At 36.9% G+C, this 21,163-nt stretch overlaps 3 protein-coding genes and 1 pseudogene across 3 annotated transcripts; 1 reads left to right on the forward strand and 3 right to left on the reverse strand.

Moving 5' to 3' along the window:
- The first annotated feature begins 426 nt into the window (after positions 1-426).
- Positions 427-4,190, forward strand: LOC148907439 (uncharacterized). The gene is made up of 5 exons (XM_089036580.1): positions 427-672; positions 1,703-1,974; positions 2,364-2,590; positions 2,661-2,977; positions 3,299-4,190. Exons 1-5 carry the CDS (start codon positions 655-657, stop codon positions 3,521-3,523), a joined length of 1,059 nt encoding a protein of 352 aa, XP_088892706.1. The 5' UTR covers positions 427-654; the 3' UTR covers positions 3,524-4,190.
- A 52-nt stretch (positions 4,191-4,242) lies between these two features.
- Positions 4,243-10,341, reverse strand: LOC148907440 (uncharacterized). Its single transcript, XM_089036871.1, has 6 exons — positions 8,280-10,341; positions 7,799-7,894; positions 7,286-7,326; positions 5,972-6,680; positions 5,152-5,242; positions 4,243-4,853 (listed from the first exon to the last, which is right to left on the reverse strand). The coding sequence occupies exons 1-6, from the start codon at positions 8,820-8,822 to the stop codon at positions 4,243-4,245; spliced, it is 2,091 nt and encodes a 696-aa protein (XP_088892997.1). The 5' UTR covers positions 8,823-10,341.
- A 1,385-nt stretch (positions 10,342-11,726) lies between these two features.
- LOC116296516 (BTB/POZ domain-containing protein 2 pseudogene) lies at positions 11,727-17,091 on the reverse strand (annotated as a pseudogene).
- A 2,512-nt stretch (positions 17,092-19,603) lies between these two features.
- Positions 19,604-21,163, reverse strand: LOC116296503 (uncharacterized). Its single transcript, XM_031704528.2, has 2 exons — positions 20,864-21,163; positions 19,604-20,733 (listed from the first exon to the last, which is right to left on the reverse strand). Exons 1-2 carry the CDS (start codon positions 20,885-20,887, stop codon positions 20,047-20,049), a joined length of 711 nt encoding a protein of 236 aa, XP_031560388.1. The 5' UTR covers positions 20,888-21,163; the 3' UTR covers positions 19,604-20,046.

Here is a 21,163-nt window from a genome sequence, read left to right on the forward strand (position 1 = left end):
TGAAACTTCCTAAAAATACTCTTTAAAGGTTCAATAATCACTGTATGAAGTGTTTTCTCGATATTCAGGACGAAAGTATGATATTTTTACGATTATTTTTTGGAGTCTGTGACGTCATACACTCAACATCGAACATCGCTCCACATTTCTTTGTATATAAATCCTTAATTTATTTTATTCCTATGAAGCCCAAAGGGTGGCTAATGTGCTTATTTTACATTACTTGTGACTATAATTTATATTTTGGGGAGTTTGGGTATTTCTTTCTCCCTTTACTACTGATATTTTGATCATAAACTACAAAAAAATGTATGGAGCGATGTTCGATGTTGAGTGTATGACGTCACAGACTCCAAAAAATAATCGTAAAAATATCATGCTTTCGTACTGAATATCGAGAAAACACTTCATACAGTGATTATTGGACCTTTAAAGAGTATATTTAGGAAGTTTCAGCTGAATCCAAGTTTGAGCGATTTTCGTCGTAGTAGCACTTTAACAGCGAATCCACTGTCAATCGCGCTCGTGGCCGGCCTGCGATTGATATCAAATGCGATCAGCTAAGTTTCATGGTGGAAAATGGATTCAAGGTACCAGAAATGGCCCAACTCTTTATGGTTTCAACTCGCACAATAGAGAGGAAAATGTCGAAGTATGGTCTTTCCATTTCAGGTAAAGCTTTCGTACAGTTTATTTATATTTATTTTTAATTTTTTTTGTTCTCTTTTAATTCACAAAAAAAATAGAAGGGGTTCAGCTTAAACCTTTTTATTCTTTTAATTTATTCCTTTCCCACTGAACTACAAGAACATTTGTACAAATGTTATTGCTTTCGTTATGATGATTTGTTCTTGAAAGTAGGTGTAAGCTTACATAAGTTATCTTCAAGGGGGATCCAGGGGGGTGAACTGGGTGGCTAGCCATCCCCCTTGGATATAGAAAATAGCAGGATTGAAGGACAAAGACATTATGTAATACCTTTCTGGGTACCAGTCACCCCCCCATGTAATAGTCCAGGATCTGCCACTGATCTTACTGTTATTGTATTCTAACCGTAGTTTACTGAAGTTGGATACCTAAGCAAAGAGCTATTAAAACAAGAGAATTCTATTTTCTTGGCACTAATTTCTGAGATTATCCAAGAAATACTAGTACAGAAGCATAGATACAGGAAATTTGAATGCAATAATAAAATATTAAAATATCTAAGGAATCTTCATTTTGACCATATTACAAATAAGGAATTTGATCTGCAAATTTTTATCAGATTAAATATCTGCTCTTTGGCTTAATTGAGGTTAGAGTAGAACCATTGTAAAGAAGCATAATGTATGACATAAAGCTTATTATTATTATTATTTTTTATTTCATCTTCTATTACATTAATATTAATAAAATGATTACACATTTAAGGCAAGGAGGTCTCTTGAAGCCTAAGGCTTATGAGGGGAGAGATCCTCCTTTAGAACTAAATTAAAATAATAATCAATTTTGTTGTATATTTGGCGAAAAGCTTTGTTCTTACTAGTGATATGCAAGTTCAAGGTTGACTGAAAAAGGAGGTAAACTAGCTGTGAAGAGCTCTCTGCTCCGTGTATGTCCTATGGCTTATGCTTTTGCTTGCACCGCTAGTGAGAACCAGGCTGACGACTCTGGTGTACCTATGGGATCTTTGTCCATCACTACTTTTGTTTATAACCAGGTACATGCATATACTAATATGAGTGACCAAGATTTAGATGATATTGTGAGAGAAGCACAAAGTAAGCACATTGGAATTGGATTAAGGATGCTGATGGGTTACATGCGAGGAAAAGGTTTCCGTATACAGTGGGAAAGACTGAGACAATCACTGCTGAGAACTGATCCCAGTGGTGTCCATCAACGTTGGAGAGATTCTATTCGCCGTAGAAAATATTATGTTCCAGGTCCACTAGCACTCTGGCACATTGATGGAAACCACAAACTTATAAGGTATACTTTTGACCTAAAAGGCAGCAAATACAAAAATCTTTTCCAACTTTTATGATTAGTATGGCTGATTTTATGCCGACTTAATCTAGCCTGCATATAGACAGTTATTTTCCTGAAATAACTGTCTGCACACAGCCTGGCTAACTTAATTGGATTGACTTATAAATTTGGTCTGGCTATAAACCGATACCTCAGTTCTGAAAGCTCTAGGTCTTCTTTTTGAGGGTTCTATTCATGATTGACCAGCACACAGTGATATAACAGCCAAAACTAGTACATCTAGATTTAGGATGAAAAATCAAATCAAAATGCTCTCTGCTGGATTCGACAATAGTGGACTCTCATTATGGTAACTAGGTAACTGAACATTCACTTGTTTTCACTTTCAGATGGAGGATTGTTGTGCATGGTGGCATAGATGGCTACTCACGAATTCCAGTATATTTACATGCTTCAGCTGATAATAAAGCTGTAACAGTACTAAATCAATTCACTTCAGCAGTTGAAGAATATGGATTACCGTCACGTGTGCAGTGCGATAAAGGGGGAGAAAACTATGAAGTTGGATGGTACATGCTAAACCAGAGAGGACCAGGGCGTGGAAGTATTATTGCAGGTATTATTACTAGATGTTGGCAGGGAGGGCCCAGAGATGAAATATTAATTTTTCAACTTTTTAATTTTAGGAAAAAGCACTCACAATCAAAGAATAGAGCGCCTTTGGAGGGATGTTTTCCAGGGTTGCCTCTCTTTGTTTTACCAGATATTCCAATTTCTTGAACATCAAGGCTTTCTTGATGTAGATGATGATATTCACATTTGGTGTTTGCACCATGTGTATCTTCCCATGCTAAATGGCCATTTACAAACCTGGAAAAATGCCTGGGTTTATCATCCACTTCGCACTGCTGGAAACAAAACACCAATGCAGCTCTGGATAAGTGGACTTCACAGGAGTCACTTTGGTCATGATGAGAGAAATGCCCATGTACCAAGTACAATGGTAACAACAAACTTCATAAAATTCATTTGTGCAATACTGAAAAAAAAAAAAAAAAACGGAAAACATACCCATTCCTAAACTAAAATATCAATGCTTCTTTTGTGGTCACAGAATCAAACTTGCACTGTCCATTTGTTGGAGCACACAATTCATCTCAGTTTACATGTGGCAGAAACATAAAACCACTTTGAACTCTATCAACAAAACCACCCATTCTTTTCTTCCAGGCTTTATTTTTATGTTAGTTATACCTTGCCAGAATTGAATGAATTTGTCAATTGCTTTATATTTTAAATTTACCTTATTCCTGTTTACTTTTAGGATCAAATAAATCAATATGGAATTGATTGGGATAGGCCAGTGGCAGCCAGTGAAAATGTTGTGGAAGTCCCGGATACCCTATGCCCCCTCAGCCAAAATAACATTTCAGACCTCAATGAAATGATTGACGTAAACTCGGATGATGGCAACTATGGAATAACACTGTTTAATAACACTTTGGATGCAGTCACTAGAATGCTGCAACAAGACGTATGTCCTAGTTAACAACAATATTTTTTCATCTTTTATGTCTATACATGCATGTATATTTATCGCTGTGGCTAAATGCCCGCAGCCGGTCATGGTCTCAAATAGACTAAATGCCCGGCATTCCAGACTTTAGCAATGAATTGATAAAATGACCACCGATAATGAAATCAAATTAATCTAAGCTTATTGATAAAAATTTTCCAAGTGACAGGAACCAAGTGCTCTGTACACTATGCTGAGCAAAGACAGAAAGTCCTCCTTCAAAACAGTCCAGATTAAAAGTGTGCTTTATATTTCGTAAAAAACTTAGACTAGGTTGATATCCCTTAGCAAACTTAGATTAGTTTGATTTAATTATCGGTAGTCATTTTATCAGTTTATTGCTAAAGTGTGGACTGCCAGGCATGTAGTCTATGCGAGGCCACGACCCACGACCGGCTGCCGGACATTTAGCCACAGTGTATATTTCTTGCTTCACTTCCTTCAATATAGAAGCAAAACATGCAGATCCATATAACTTTGTAAAGTAACAAACAACTTTTTAGAGTTTATACCCTTCACCCAAGAACCCCTGGTAATTTATATTGAAAAAAAGCAATTATTAAGAACTTAAACTGGAGACAGTGGATGCCTTTTGTCTGAACAATTTGAATAAAACTTAATTCTGGTCTTTTTTCTGGGATTAGATAGAATCATAATAATTATATATCATAGATATTTTAAAATGAATCTAATCACACATTGGTAAATGATTTGGCAACAGTGTTAAGCACTGAATCCATTACTGTGCGAAAGGTAGCTTGATCTGGAAACTGCTTGGGGAAGGTCACGTGTTGCAAACATGTTGAAGCAAAGATTGATTCAGTACTCTCAAACTTTACTTCTATTGTTCCAAGCCCAAAGTTGGGTAAACATGGAGCTCCTGTTGCAAAAGTTAAGAAGTTACTCAGAGTTTCATTACTAGCCTTCTGAAGAAACTCCTTTAAGAAGTTATGTGTAGAAGTTTCATCTTCATCCATTAGAGAAGGGAAGCAGAGACATTGCACTAACTCATCATAAGTAATACTGGCATCATCTCGTACAAATAATTGCCTGAATATGTCTGGGTGTTTCTTTAGTTGATCGGAAAAACCCAGTGTATTAAGACCCTCTCGAAATTGATCTAGTAGTATCTTTGGCCTGCTAATGGCATCATGAACCATAACACTATGGATGACATTGATTTTGTTGTCATTCTGTAGAAACACAAAGACAGCAGTATAAGTCAAGTGTAGTATACAAAATAACATCAACATGTGAAATAAATATGAAAGAATTAAGACAGAGAAAAATATTCCATAAATGACTCAGCAGATTAAAACATTATGGAAATTGACCCTATACAAAAAAAAAAGAGGGAGGGACTATGAACAAACCTCACATACAATCATTAGCGGTTCCAAAAAAAAAAATTTCTTGTGTAAATTATAAATTTGGGAGAGTTGTGTTGCCATAAATAAATTCATGCAGAGTTCTAAGCATTTGAAATGTGAAAAATAAAGCAACCAATGATTATGATTATGAAAATGAAGGTAAAAGGCCTTGACTCTTGATTTCCCTGATCGCCTGAACTCAAAAACTAGTGTACATGTATCCTTCAGTACTTACTGTCAAACACTTTGTAATTCCACATTCTGATAACATCTGAATTACTGAATCCTTATCTACTGCAGCAACATCTCTGGCACTTGCAACCTTAAAAAGGAATGAGAAAAACAGATCTTTTTAGAATTCCTTCTAAAAAGAATAAGCTTACATAAAATACAAATACAAACATACACAATATATCCTATTTACTATTTACAAACACAGAGTGCTATTATTTTTTTGTACAGCATTTCTTGTATTTGATTGCAAAAAGAGTGCGTGCCTCGTCTGTGACTGTCTTCTAAATTCAGGTTGGCCATGCCATGCTTTGTTGTACGTAACTGCAGTCATGCTGCATGGCTTTTCACTTTTGTATACAATCTTCTCTAAAGCATTTCATAGACGTTATGAATAAAGCTATAGAAGTCATAAAGTCATTGTAGCAAGTATTTGAAAAAATTTGCTCCTAGTAGTAAATCTGCAAAAATTCAGAGCTCAAGCACAAATGCGTGAAAAGTTTCTGAATTTTGTAATTAGGGATTTGTATGAAAAAGAGAACCAAGGCCTGACCAGCCTCGTTTTTATGTTTTTGGACATTTCAAATGCAGTGATTTGACATATGTAAACTTAAGTCTAACAAATTACTAATCCAGTCATGTTCTTTATTGTAATGGAAAAGGTTTTCAAAAACAATGATTGTAAGCAGTGCTCATTCCCAGTCTCTTGCTGTTTTTGCATAGGGTCAATTGAACATAAGGTAGGAACATGGCTCAACACTTTCCACTTTCTCTGGGGACTGAAATCAATAAATGATAGATAAAGAAATCAGCTACTTACCATATTAACGAAAGACTTTACACCAAGAGAGCAGTCCTCAATGGTCACCTTCTCTACAGCTGCATCTATGTCACCAGTAGCCAGGTAATGATAGACTCCTGGACTAAAGATAGGAAATCCAGGGCCACCAAGGAGAATGCTATGGACAACAATTGTTCCACAAAGCTTCATAATACCACATGCTACCATGTTAGCATTATAAACTGGTTGTTTGTACTCATCGCCTTGGAAGAACTCAGTTGAGATCATATTAAGTAGCTGGGTAAAAAACTGACGGGTAACACCACCTGTATCTGCAGCTGGCTGCTTATTAAAAATAACTCTCAATCTCTGTCGGGGGTTGAAATCAGGATCTTTATAAAAGGCCATTGCATCATTTATCAAATCTTCTTGGTCTACCTTTAGCTTCACTTTTTCATTACTTAGGTTGCCTCTTAGCTCACGAAGTAATGATTTAAGTGTTACAGGAGGATCAGCAAAGGCTGATTTCATCAATTCAGTATCATCTGGTTCAAGAATGTCAGATGGTTCTTGTGTTGCAGTTTCTTGTGGTTTGTTCAGAGTTGATATCAAAAGGGCCACTGCATCTGGAGTTCCATGAGTGCTTAATAATCTTTCCAAAGTTGCCTCCTCCCACTCTGGAAACAGTTCTTTAAAATTATTGACTTCCTGTCTTGCAGAGCATGTTTTTCTTTGTTTTCCTTCATCTCTTAGAAATTTGTAAAAGAAAGGGCTAATTAGTTTGCTATATTATTGTGTTTCACTCCTCACAGTCCTTACTTTGTTTCATTCAACCAGATCACTTTTCATACTTCCAGTTTCAAAAAATATTATATCACAATTTCTTTTTGCACCAAAAATTTAAGGAAATCACAAAAAAAGTTAATATTTCATCATAGGCGCCCTCTTCAATTTATAAAGTACTGTATTTTCAGTTGACCTTTTTCCCTTGAACTTCCAATATTTGATGACCCGACCCTCTCCCTGCCGACAATAAATGAACAGTCCAGAATGATAATGTTACTTGACTGTTTTGAAGAGAGTTTTTAGGGATTGAATATTCAAAGATTTTTTTAACTGCTATGTTGACTTACTGTGCATAATATTTAATAATATTTGGTATGTTAAGGCGAATTTTGTCACCTAAGACTGTTCTTCATCTTGATAACTTGATTTAAAGCCAAATTGTCAAGTTGAGAGCTGTGATTTGAACTCTGATTTTTCAGCAGGGATGGGATGCCATACATCTCAGAAGTAGGGGGAACTTTTAATGATAAACTGGAATTGCTGCATATGCATATAATTGGAACTTACCTCTCAATAAATTCATCAAGTATAACAAGGCTGCTTGATCTCTGTAACACACATTTGATAACAATTATTGGGACTTGTCATAAATTTATCAGGGGGAGGGGAGGTGAAGATCTTGAATTGAGCATTGAATATGTGACCTCCTGCAACAGGAATGAAAATTTGTGACCCTACCCTTTTAACTGTCTGTTTTTTTCACAGCCCACCCTTTTTAATGGCTCAAAAAGTCATGACCCTCCCCACTTTCCATCCCCATTTCCCACTGTTAATTCCTGAGTGATCCCTTAGTTTAAGTAGTTACTGCAAATATTATATGATCACCAATAGACCTTTTACAAACGGAGCTGGTAATGGGCACTGGAGGTTTGAGAGACGTTATTTCAGAAAAGAAAGCCTCTCTTATCTGTCTTTTTTTCCTTAAAAATGCTTCTAACCACTTAAAAGCTACTAAAAAGCATTTATCAAGGAAAAAAAGACAGATTTGAGAGGCTTTGTTCAATTTTTTTTATGTCATACCTTTCTAGCCTTGTGCATTTCTTCAGCATGGCTTCGGAATTCATGCATTGGAATGTCCTTCTCGCACTGCATGCACTTCACTACAGGTCCAGAAATCTGGTTTTTATTGAAAAGAATGTTAGCCATCTAGTCTGAAATTACATCTGTGAATAATGTATTTCCTATAAATAAATGCCAAAATAAGGTGAAGAAGTGATAGTACAGTAATCCTGTACCACAGAGCCATAACCGTGATAATAATAGTAAAGACCATAATAAAGATAACAATAATAAAAATTAACAGTGGATTCCACAGAGTGGCTCTTCTTCCACTGTATTCCAATTTTAATAATTACGATTATCATCACTTATCCATTGGGAAAAACAAATGACACAAGGTCTAAACACTTGTTTCACAGTACCTGTTACTGTACTTTTATCACTTTATTCTTATTGAAACTAAGAAATCTCCAAATTAGGCCTATAAGAATAAATAATATACCTTTTCTGTTGTGCTGTAGTCTTGTATTCCCTGGTCTAAGTTGTCAAGGTCCCTCTGAAGAGGTCTAACATAGACCTGAGCCTGTCCAGCAAGTTCCTTGATCTTAGCAGGGGTATAAGGTGGTGGAATGCTGTGGAAGCCTTGTTCAAGACCACCCCTTTGATAGAGTAGCAACTCATATCCACCTCCTACTTCAAGGAGAGGATATCTTTCCACAAGGCTATCATGAATATTGGGACTATTGATGTCCAGGCAAATAGAACCTGGTCCCAACCCAAGGTTTGATAATGAAGTCTTCTCATAGATGGCACTTGGGGGCTTATCTGCATCTTTTTTAGCCAAGCACATCAATTTTATGGTGCAAGACTGCGTTTTGCCTTTCCCTTTTTTAGATTGTCGAACATTTGATGGCTGGAATGAAACCCTGGGTTGATAGTTAAACACTCTACGGTGTTCTTGTGGAATGCTAGTAGTTGCATTTGAAGGACTAGAGTCATTCTTTGCGTTATCTGAAAAGAAAGATGATGCTAAGCTAAATTCCATATTTCATCTTGATAGGAATTGCGAAACAAGGTTGTCCAAGTCCAACTGTAATGATCCGAATTACCTAAATATATTCCATTAGGGTTGAAAAGATAAATACACGAATAACTTTTATTTACACTCTTCTCGTTGATACTCATGGAAAAGTTAACAACTTCTCTGCAAGCTACAGTATGTGTAGTTCGTGCAGCACTAGAGCACGTGTGATGAGCCCACGTCATCACTGTACAGCGGCTTACTATGGCATAGGTCAAACGCACTCGTGCGTGAAGTTCAATGGTAGAACATGAATGTTGGATTGTAACCCATCAATGACGGAAAGACTATGCGTTTGTATCTAAAAACTTTAAAACCTTGGTCCTTGAACGAGAAACTCCGAATGGTTCATTTTAATATACGGTTTAGAAAATAACGTTCTCAAAGTTGAATGTTGAAATTGGTGTATGTCAAAAGAGCAATGTTGAATTTTGTCCAGGCACGGAAAGCTATTAACGAATGTTCAATCGTTGAACTCGAATGTTGGACGAGATTACGGCTAAGTTGAAATCGAAATCTTCAATGTCGGAAAAGCAACTAACAATATTGCATTGCAAGTGAAACACTAAATTCTTCATAAGAATGTTGAAAGCCTGATGTTGAATTTTGTCGGGAATATAACGCCATAGCTGTAAACCCCCGAGATATTCAAATCTGGAGAATTGATAGGGAAGGGCATGACGTCACAGCACGTCAAAAAGCGCGCAAAAAGACATCTTTCGCTTTGTAACATTTGATGTGATTGGTTTATTTCTGACCAATCAGATTATCGCTTTTATTACAATGGCCTGCTTGCAAGAACAGTTTATGAGGAACGTTTTGATTTTGTTAGCGTTGTATAATAACACAAACAACACAAAATAATCGGAATGTTATGGTTGTGCAAGTCGAGTCTCACAGGAAATGGTCAGCTTCGGGGATTATCCGGGAGATTTGAGACTCTAATCTGGAGACCGGGAGATACGGTCCAAAATCTGGAGACCTCCGGTTTATCCGGGAGAGTTGACAGCCCTGCAGTTAACTCAGATATTTCATTATCTTCAAATATCTTTCAAACTAAAATTCAAAACACAGAAATGCGTGATGTACTGTCGATGTCTTTTATACGGGACCCCAAGTCGCTCAGTATCGTGCATTCGCTGATTTAACAGGTGATATGAAGGGGAGGGGCATTTACCGGTACCCACCAGCTAAATCAATAAGATCAGGGTCCCCTATTTTAGACCAACTCGTTTACTCGCTGCTCGGCCCATGCCCCACTTTACTATCTTGGACTCTTTTTGTCCACAATCTTGTAACTGACCTTGCAAAATTAGGGGAGGGGGGTTAGTTTGCAAAATCATAAGGAGGCTTTATCAACATAACCCAAACCCCATCCATGGTAGAGGCAACAACTGCATAACCCCACTTTCATATTTGCGATAGTTCTCAACCCTCTCAATATGTGAAGATCACCCATAATCACTTTATCAAAATAACGTAATAACCGGCCCCTACAATTTTGCCGTCCCCACCCCCCATGGGCTAATAAATAAAAGCCCCCTTAATTAAGTGTTTTACATTTTCGTATCTAATGTTTTGGCCCGAAACTTTGTTTGACTGAACTGAATGAGGTCGCGCAAACGTGGCATATGTCAGCAAGTGCGACTTAGCTGGATCCTAGACCTTCGCATAAGTTTCCTGTTGCGATTTTGCCGGGGCGAATGTTTGATAGGGGCGTTTTAGCGCTTTGCAGTGCAACTAATGTAACCGAGGCCACTTAGAAAGTTAGAGAAGAGAACCAATAAAATGTAGAATGAAAACAATGCATTAATTCCAGCTTTGGGTAGTAGAAGTCAGAAACCTAGACTGCACGAGAATTGTAATTCGACCCTGGTTTCCGCGTAAACAGCTGATAGGGAATAAAAAGATATGTTAAGGCGACTGCCTACTTTTGGAAAACGATTTAAACTTTTTTTTAAACTTCGATTTTCCGAATTGAAATTTAATGCTGATTCCAAGTCTGGAAAGAAAAATTGGTGTCCCGAGCTTGTTTTCGAGATAATCAGCATTTAATAGAAGCCTATGCGCGAGCTTTTGGAGCAAAACTTGCGCCACCGGAAGTGATTAGAAAAAAATTAAGATTCATAAGATAATAGTTATTTGCAGACTCTATGGTTGCACGAATGAAGGCTAGTCAATCATTCTACGATAATACATAGACATTTTCGACAAAAAGATGAAGATATACATTGATTTGTCAAATGGAGAAGAAAATGTGTTTTTCGGGTACCCCCCCCCCCCCCCTTCAATCGTTTAAAAAATCCTCCTAATCCTCCCAATCCTCCTTTTGAACTTTGAAGGCCCCTCTTGTTCCACTAAAAAAGAAATGAGAGCCCCCCCATTTTCTCCTCCACCCCCCTGAATAATGAACGGTCCCTAAAAGACGTCTCTTTACAATGAATTCATGGCTCTTGGCCATTTTCCCAGTCATATGCTTTTGGCATGTCTTTAACACATCGTTACCATGTGCTGTTCCTGCAGGAGCTATTAAACATTTATCAGATAATACAGGGAGTCTATTCGAGCGACTTTTTGTTATGTTATGTAATTTTTAGGATTAAATAACGATCAAAAACAAAACAAAAAAAAAAAAAAAAGAAAAAAACATGTCTTTTCCCAACAGCTCTGTATGCATACGGTCCTGGTCAAGGTAACGCTTTTACAAAGCTCGAACTTTTGTATAACGACGTCGTTAGTGCAAGACACCCTTGCATCTTGCCAAATGGAATAACCGTGTTCACACTTAGAAATATTCCAGGAATGTTATATTGTGGCCAATCAGAAATGACTTTCTAACCATAAGATAACGGAGAGATAACAATAACGTTTCTGATTGGTTAATAAATATATCTTTGACAAGAAACGGTTTGTTTAATTTCACGAAAAAAAAAAAACGGGAAAAAAACAAGAACTACATTCTATACATGCGACTATTAAAGTTTCGCATAAAGGATTGTGTTTTTGATATGCCCGTGAAATGTGAAATGCCCGTGAAATTTTGCGACTCTATGGCATGAAGCGTTTGATAGGGTTTAAAGTTGATTCTCATAAAACGAAAGCGTTTCCAAATTAATCGGTTTATAACAGGAAGCTTGAATATACAGCTCTCTTCTCTCATGCAAAAAATAGAGCCTCATACTTTTCAATTTCAAACAACTAGCTAAGGACCATGTCAAACATCGAACTACACATGAGTCATCCATTCTTTCAATTAGGTTGGGCTCAATTGAATCTACAAAGCTTTTCCCTGTTGTATCACAGCGTCGGACAATCACAACAGAGCTAGGCTCCAAACTAGGTTAAAGCCCAAAGATCGAATTAGGATTTAGAAGTTGATTTTTGAGGAATTAAGAAAGCCGGAGATCCCGGAGGAAAACCCTCGAACCACAGGAGAGAACCAGCAAACAACTCTACTCACATACGACATCGAGATCGGCAGGACTCGAACTCATGCCGCATTGGTATCATCTTCATTTCTTTACACTTAACGGTTGCGCATGTGAAGACAGTCACATGAATATGTAAATAACTTAACAAAGAAACCTTTGGATTCTCAAGAAAATGAAACATCGTTTAAAATGGGAAAGCATAACGCTGCGCCCAAGCTAAGAAGCCACTTAATACCACTTCATGGTAGTTTGAAAATTATTTCAGGAATTTGACCATCAGATGTCGTAGTTCCGTTAAAACTTGCCTCGTCTACATCAAACAAGAAACGCACTCCTGATCTTTCGCACAGCACATTCCTCATTCCATCATTCCCTCCCAGGCATGGTGGACCCTTAATCAACGCTCTTATGACGCACGACTCTTTGGCATTGACGATTGCCGGTTTTTCAAACATAATATCATGGATTTGAACTGATTTGTCCAGAACGTACGTCCCTTCGAAGCTACAAAGTGAGTCATTGTGAGAGTCTAAGAGTTCTACATCTACTTTAAAAGGTTCTTTGTTGCCCTCTGCATGAGAGACTCCGTACAAACCGACTCCAATAACACATATTTCCCGATCTACTGAGAATCGTATGCTATCGAGGTTAGTTCCGTCGCAGTCCCAATCTGTAGAGTGTGACTGAAACCTTCTGCACCTGTAAACACGATGGGTTCCATTCCTCGGTGTAGTGGAGAATTTTTCTACCTTTGTTTTGCCCTTAGAGCCGTGATATAAAAACACACTGATTGTTTCTTCTTGGCTAAGCATGCCAGAGACTGCAGCATCTTCTGTAAATTCCTGTAAAGTCATAACTGGAAAGCGAATGAGATTCAACGCAATAGAAAGCACGTTTCTAAGATTATCTGGAAGAAGCGGAAGACAACACCTCTTGCATTCCTCCTCAGCCCATCTACTAATCGACCTAAACAGATCAACCTCCTCAACAGTCAGCGTTTCCCTGGACAGTAAAGCAACAAGAGTGTTGTGGTCTATATCCAAGAAGTCTTCGGATGAGATAGCTTGGGCAGTTTCACGCTCAATAATTTCCCAACATCTTTCTTCAAGCTTTGGTTCACAGTAATGTCGTGCTTGTGAAAGAAGCGTAAAGACGTTTTGACTGTCAATGTTCCGGTCCAGAAACTCAACACACTTTTCAGCCAAAAATGGCAAAATGTATTTCTTTGCTAGGTAAAGAATTCCAAGAACGTTGGATTCGTTGATAACAACCTTGTCATAATAGATATAACTTAAGAGTTCTAAGAATGTTTCGAAGTCGCAGTCGGACAACTCGATTTCAGTCCCTTGCTCCGCAATTGAGCCATAGAACATGGCGTTTAGAACTGGACTGCTTATGGCCAACAAGAACTTGTGTGCTTTAACTCTCTTTTTCCGCCCTGTTCTTCCAACGACAAAAGTAATATCACTTAGAAATTCATTTTTGAACATGTATTGGCAACGTTCTCGGATAGTTCGTTTAGTTGTCTGCCAGTTTTCTGTGTTTTTGTCGAATTCGTACGATAAACTTGCCATCTCGAATGTTCTATGTCGCTAGCCAGCGTTCGGAAATTATTTCGTATCTTCTCAACTCCTGAACAAAAAGTAATAGAAAATTATCGAGTACCAGAAAGAAAAGCCGTGGATTCGTTTCAGCAGTGGTTAAATCCTTATAAACGCAAATCCCCTTTCCATAGATTTCAAGGAGATGAAATTACGATTTTATAGTCCACAGAACGTCCTTCAAAACCTGCTGTCTAAGAATACAATTGACCACCAGCGCAACCGATAGACCAATCACAGACGTCTAATCACGAATGGTGCTATTTGAGTTGTGACAAACAAACGTACTTGCCAAAAAAGGGAAAATAAGAAGAATTTAATATTATTCTGCCCATTTGCTTGACGGTGGGCTGCTCCGACCATGTCAATGGAACGTGCGCAAACCATCACCAAAGGGAACCCAATTTAGATAAGAAGTAGGCCATAGGGTGAACCCATGTGTTATGTACACCGTTAAAAATAATATCGAGTTTATTTCACTGCTAGATGTATATCACAGACGGAAATTTTACGAATGAAAGCGGCAGTATTGTTTGACTTCCGCAGGGGCAAGAAAAAAAATACAGCTTGATGAGTATTTTCCATATTTTATTTTATATCAGTAATTCGATCTGAGGTAAAAGCTAGATAAATAATTAAATGCTAGAAAAACTAAACAAGAAAAGAAAATCACGGTGGACGTGCACTAAATGCGCTACCTCTAACTGCGGACCTATCAAAGCTCTCTGTTGTTCTCTTCTGTTCTTTAATTTCGACTTCCCTAGTTTTATGTTTTTTATCTTTAAAGTGCCTATCACCCTTCTGACAATATTTACAGTGTTGATTCTGCATGAGGTAAGATGTCGGATAACCTGAAAAAAATTCATAGTTTGAGTGCAGCTTCTTGAAGTTATGAAGGTTTTTCCATGCCATATGCTAATGCTGTGACGTATGAGGAGGCATTTATGGTTATTTGTTGTTCCTTGTAATTCGAAACACCGGCTTCTATGTGAAAAATAGCTTGCAATAATTTCTATAAGAGCAATGGGCAAAACAATGACGCATTCCAAATTTAATTTATCTGTGCCAGTAAGGTTTTGTATATTAAATGATTACTCCTCATACGTCACAACATTAGCATGATATGGCATGGAAAAACCTTTATAACTTCAAGAAGCCGCAATCAAACTATGAAATTTTTTCGGGCTTTTCCACATCTTACCCCATGTAGAATCAATACTTTGAATATTGGGTGATAGGCACTTTAATTATCTTTTATTCAATGTGAGGTAAAAGCTAAATAAATAATTTAATGGGACAAAAGCTAAACAAGAAAAGGAAATCACGGTCGATGTGCGCTAAAAGCGCCACCTCTCACTGCGGTGGTAACGGGTTTGTCGTTTCCTGGACGTGCACCTATTAGAGTTCTCGGTTGTTTTCTCCTTTTACAGGTATTTTTCGATTTTTCTAGATTTTGTTTAATCCTTAATTTGATGCAATGTAAAAGCTAAATAAATAATTAAATGGGAAAAAAGTAAAACAGAAAGGAAATCACGGTTGATGTGCGTTTAATGCGATGATGAGTTCATCTTAACCTCAACCTATGACAGTTCTTTGTTGCTCTCTCGCTAGCCTCTTCACTTACCTCTCACAGTAGAATGAATATAATTTTCCAGTTGGTGAAGTGCATCCCTTCCCATGAAAATAAAAGGACAAAAGACGTAGCCGCCATGTTGGTTGACATGACAAGACACCAAGACCAAATGTTTTGTCAAAGTCAACTCCAATGGCGGCTATGACGTCACATACACCCCAAGAGTAGACTTCTTTAGCTTGGGCGTAATGTTTTGCCCATTTTAGACCACGTGTCATTTCAGGGCTCTAGAGTATCAATTCATCGTTTAATGGTTGCGCATGAGCAGAAAATGTACCTAAATATGGATACAACTCAAACAAAAAATCTTATTTTCAAGAGAATGACATTTTTTTCTGAAATGCGATAACATTCATATGCCCAAGCAAAAACCAGAATGTAGAATATTGAATATAATTTATTCAATTAAAAACAATTTTTTTATTGGGTAGCAAATGAAGTAAAAACTTATTTTTTCAATAAATAAACGACAGTTTTGAGCTTGAACATATTTAAGACGAAATAGGTTTCAACAGATAAACTGCCATCTTTAGTGAAAACCTCGTTTTCCAATGTTATCACGATGAGATTAGCATCAAAAACACTCTACCATGTGGATGTCCTGACCACTAGTAACACTTAACTTAGTTTCCCATTGGACAATAATGGTAAATAATAAAAGCAATAAGCAAATCAATTTTCGCGCAACGTTCGTTCGAAAATCAACATGTTACAGAGGAAGATGTTTAGCGTTTTTTATAAGTAACAACTTCGTCCTCAGTCCTCGCGCAAGAGCTCGTCGTCCTCTGTCAAAGCCGTCATGTTGTTCGTTGATATCGCCTCGATTCTATAAGAGTATTGAACAACTGCGTTTTGGATATGCGTTGCGCGAAAAATCGTGTTGCCGAATCCGAAAATCGTTGTACGTGGCACTGATGTATAGAGGTTTTGCACCATCACGTGCTGGCGCCCATAATACAGCTTAGGTTGCCTGTTGTTAGATGGCAGAACAATAAAACTCGTTTGGTAAAACGATTGTATTGTTCCTGTCATATAACATGGCTGCCGTCACCTGACGGTGCAAGAGACCCGGCTTTATACGGCATCATCTTTTTGAGCAATGGCGAATTGCAAAAAAATCTTCGTTGCAAATTGTCTCGTATCAGCTATAATCTATTTTGCGTTGAACATGCAGGCAGGTACCCTGGTCCCAGAGGCTCGACGTTTTTTTCCCCGGCCACGTATATTTTGTCGCGTAACCATTTTTCTAGACTTTTAGATAGAATAACATTCTGGAATTGATATTCAATAGATATCTGAGACTTGAAGTACTTTGTGGATCCAATACGTGGGAATTTCAAATCGTTTAAATCATTTATTCATGCCGTTTAGTTGATAGGATCTATTGCAATTGGGAAAACCTGTAGTAGATTCCTAGCCTCTCTTATTTGATCTCTTATTATTCAGCGATACGTTTTATGGTCTCTTTTCTTTAACCCACTAGCTATTGATAACCTAAGAGTTGGCTATAAGTAAAATTAATAAAAAATAAAATAAAAATAATTCGATGTAAGTAAAGGCCGTTTCCAAAAAAAAAAAACGAAATATAATCACTTGTATAGCAAAGTGAAATTGTTTTTGCGCGCGAGATGTAAAAAAGCCAAACCACGTAGGAAAGCTTCCTTTTTTTCTTTTTTTTTTTAATTATTTAAACATATGAATTCTTTAAGTTTACTCCAAGAGCTCTCATTCGAGCTCATCTAGGGAGTTCACTTAAAAAGCTTCCTTGGAGAAGTATGATGATTGCATGTAAAAAAGGTATTTGTGAAAGATTTTTCCCCTTTAAATGTTCTGCAATATTAATATTGTTTTGGCTTCGCAGGGCTTTGAGGTAACACACGAGTTCCAGATAATCTAAATTAAAAAGATTCTATCAGCTATGATTTATTTTTGTTTTGATATAATTTTGCACTGAAAACGTATATAAAAAGTAAAAAAAAAAAGCACTTAGTACTTCTAAAATTTGAACGCCGGGGTACGATAAGTTGTCATAATCACTATTGACGACGTTCTTATCGATTGGATGAAATTCGGTGTTGTTGGAATCGCGGAATTCTAGTTAGCATCTTAAAAACACCAATATAAGATCTTTATTTGTACTACAAATGCAGCTTATTTTGAGAAACAATCAACGGTTCCAAATCAGCAGTGAAATACCTGATAACACTCAATCGACGATCGGATACAATAATACAGCAAAACAAAAACAAAAAAAACAAAAACAAAAACAAAAAAAAAACAAAAAAACAAAAAAACTAGCAAAATTTTAAACAGTATTTCAATATAAAAACAGAAGTTAATTGCTTCCTCTGTCCGTGAAAAAGATCTGGAAACACGAATCAATGCAGGAAATTTCTTGGACATACTATCGACATGTCTCATCGTACACTTGTCAAAATTTCATTGTCAACTCAAAATAATCACGTCTAAAATGAATCATTAAAAGAGCTAAAAAATTTCTGTCTTCTGAATTTTACCCCTGGGTCCTCTGATAGATATGAATACTCCGGCGAAGCATACTGATCATGTATTTTTACGAGATTTTTTTTTTTTCGAGGCAAAAGGAATTTCAAATAAAATATTTAAAATATGTTAAAATCAAATTAAGATTTCCATTATCTCAAGGTGAAATTTGTTACTATTAAGTGTAGTGAAGATTTTATTATTTTAATTGTTTTTACTTTAGCATAAACTAGTAATCTTCAAAAGAACACTCATTTAATTTCCGAGAAAAGCTTAAGATTTTTGAGTGTTTTTTTTAAGAAAATGCCTAAAATTAAAGCTGAGAATAATCGAAATCATATATCCGTAAAATAAGACGCTGGATTGGTTATAGATATGCAGTTCGAAAGTAAACAAAACAGAATAACATGAATCTTATATAGTTTTTTCATTATTTAAATTCATGAGTGTGATAAAAACAGAGCAAGTCAAACAGAAAAGTGTCTGTGGCATGATAGATGACAGATAAGTTAGAGTAGAAAGGTTTTTTGTCAAGTAGAATTCACAAATAATAAATGACATGACATTAGAATGATGGCATTTATAATCTCAAGATCAAATGCATGAATTGTTTCCATCTCAAAGGTTTGCTTAAAGCAGTGGCATTAAGTTTTAAAATCCTGGAAACAGTACTATTTGGATAATGATAGGAGGCGAATATTGGTTGGTGTTAATATTGCATTTGATATACAAGATTCATGGCATATTTAGATTTACTTATCCATTATAGGCCTTTGGTTATTGAAGATCTTTTAAAATCGAATTAGTAGTAAAATCAAAGTAGAATATTATCAATCCTAAATTTACAACTTCCCATAAACATTCACACACAAAAACAGGTGACCTTCTACTTCTTTGGTCAGCGATATAATGTAATTTGATGCCAGCTCTAAAACTATTTTGCTCGCGTTAGTCGTTTACCTCTCAATATGCTCAAGACCCATATCGTAAAAGCACCTTTGCACCCGAGCACCTATTAGCTAGCGTTAATTAAATAGTCATGATAAAGCACCAATGGCGAAAAAGCACGGACAAAACACACACAAAAAATCACAATCAATTGGCAATGGTTCAGTATGCAGCCAGAAAATGGAGGGAGTGAGCGACGAGAGAATGTTCTAAAATTACTAGTCAAAGATTTTAGAATAGCAATGACGTCTGAGATTAGATCAACTGGAACATGACACGCTTGAGAAATTTGAATGAATTCAAACGAGCTTGTGTATTTTTACGGGAACATGCAGAATGAGAAAACAATTTAGTTGAATAAATGTCAAGTTTATCCTCATATCTGTACCCTTGCTAACAGAATAAAATAAAAAGAAATGTGAAAAAAACTCAAAAACTAATAGTGAAAATTACGTGTCTCTGCTAATCTTTATAATAATAAAACACAAAGCGAACAATAATATGGAACAATAGTTTTATGAGGTAGAAAACATGCACTTGTTCGACTCTCTGCTTTCTTCCATGACTTCAGCAGCAAAACTCTGGAATAATGAATACATTTAAGAGAAAATAATACCACAATAAACAACGTTTGTGAAGCTAGAAGCTAGAAGTTACTTTAATGCATGAATAACATGGCTTGTACTACATCGTACATATTTTCTACCGAAGTTTACAATCGTTTTTGTGTTGCTTCGCGTGGCTTTATTGACTTTCGGTGAATCAACTCGAAACAACACAAGCTTCGAAACGATACTAATGGTAAAAATAAGGTGGAAACGAGTACGTCGGTGGTAAAATAATTATCGATTGTATATTTAGGCATATGTAATGATAAAAAACTTTATCTTAGGACTTAGGGCAGAGATATTAAAACTCGTCTACGTGTTAAGGTTAGAAATAATATTCAAACTAAACATTTGCATATCATGTTGAATAAAACAGTATGGCTGCGTGGCTAGATTATAAAAGCAATGTCAACATTACGTTGTTAGTACAAAGGATGTTCCGATTTACTAGTGTCTTTGACCAATCTATCTCTTGTAATTTCTCCACTTTTCTTGAATTTCGTTTTCAGATGGGCAGGTTTCTGAGAATACTGGATTCCCCATGGCCGCTTTCAAATAGTTCCCAATATTTTTAAACACCGGTGGCGTCTCACTACTGGTCTGAACCCTGGGGTCCGGCTTCGTAAAATCATAGTTTTTGATGTACAATGCAGCCACTTTCGCATGGTACAGTTTGGGCAATAGAATGCAGTCTGGGAACTTGAGCTCCTCGCCGCAAATGAATGGGCCTTCTCTCTTTCCCAAAGAGTGATCGATGTCGCCCATACTCTTCTCAAATTTTTGCCTCAAAAAGTCTTCTCGTTTAGGGTCCTTGTTCTTAATCCATCCAGCGAGACTCGACATTGGGGTGGCTTGGCCGCCCAACGCATTGGCTTCAACATCATGCGTTTCCAAAGGTGGATCAGGAAAATGCTTTTCCAAATGATAAGCAATTTCATCTACGTCTTGGTATTCGATACCTTGGTGTACTAAAACAGGAGTCATGGTCGCATCGAGCTTCCTAAATTCCACATCACTTTGCTTGGTCTTCTCGTCGATGAAGCGAATATGAAAAACACCTTCCAGGTTTTTGAGCTTCACAATCATCAACACTCTCTGGCTTTTTATACATTCTCCCAATCGTTTTTTCCCTTGTCCAGGGAGGTTAGACCCCTGTCAAAGTCAAAAAAACCTATTATTCTTAGGCCATTGTAAACCTATCGCATGTTCTAACTACTACCACAATTATTTTAAATTATAGTCAAAACAGCAAAGAGAGAAAAGTCCTAACCAAATCGCTTACCTTTAAGTACAAAACAGAAGACATTTCGTAGCAATTTTAGTTCAAATCTCTGCATACGTATACTAGCTCGAATCTTGTTGAAGCTCACGCTACAAGCTTCTGTCACACCCCTTTCACGAAAATAAATACTTTCGGCGGACACAAGTGAGCGCGTTTTCAAAATTATGCTGTGCTTCGTTAGCTGTTATCAATGACTCATTAATATTCATAACCAGCCCACCAGCTGTTGTCAAGGGTAACCGTTACGTCTCAAGTCTATTTGGGCATTCGGCAAGCCCACTAAACCACCTAACAGAATGT

The sequence above is a fragment of the Actinia tenebrosa genome, unplaced genomic scaffold (assembly GCF_029948245.1).
Source record: "Actinia tenebrosa isolate PJP-AT-01 unplaced genomic scaffold, QUT_ActTen_1.0 PGA_scaffold4__44_contigs__length_22323623, whole genome shotgun sequence".
NCBI lineage: Eukaryota > Metazoa > Cnidaria > Anthozoa > Actiniaria > Actiniidae > Actinia > Actinia tenebrosa.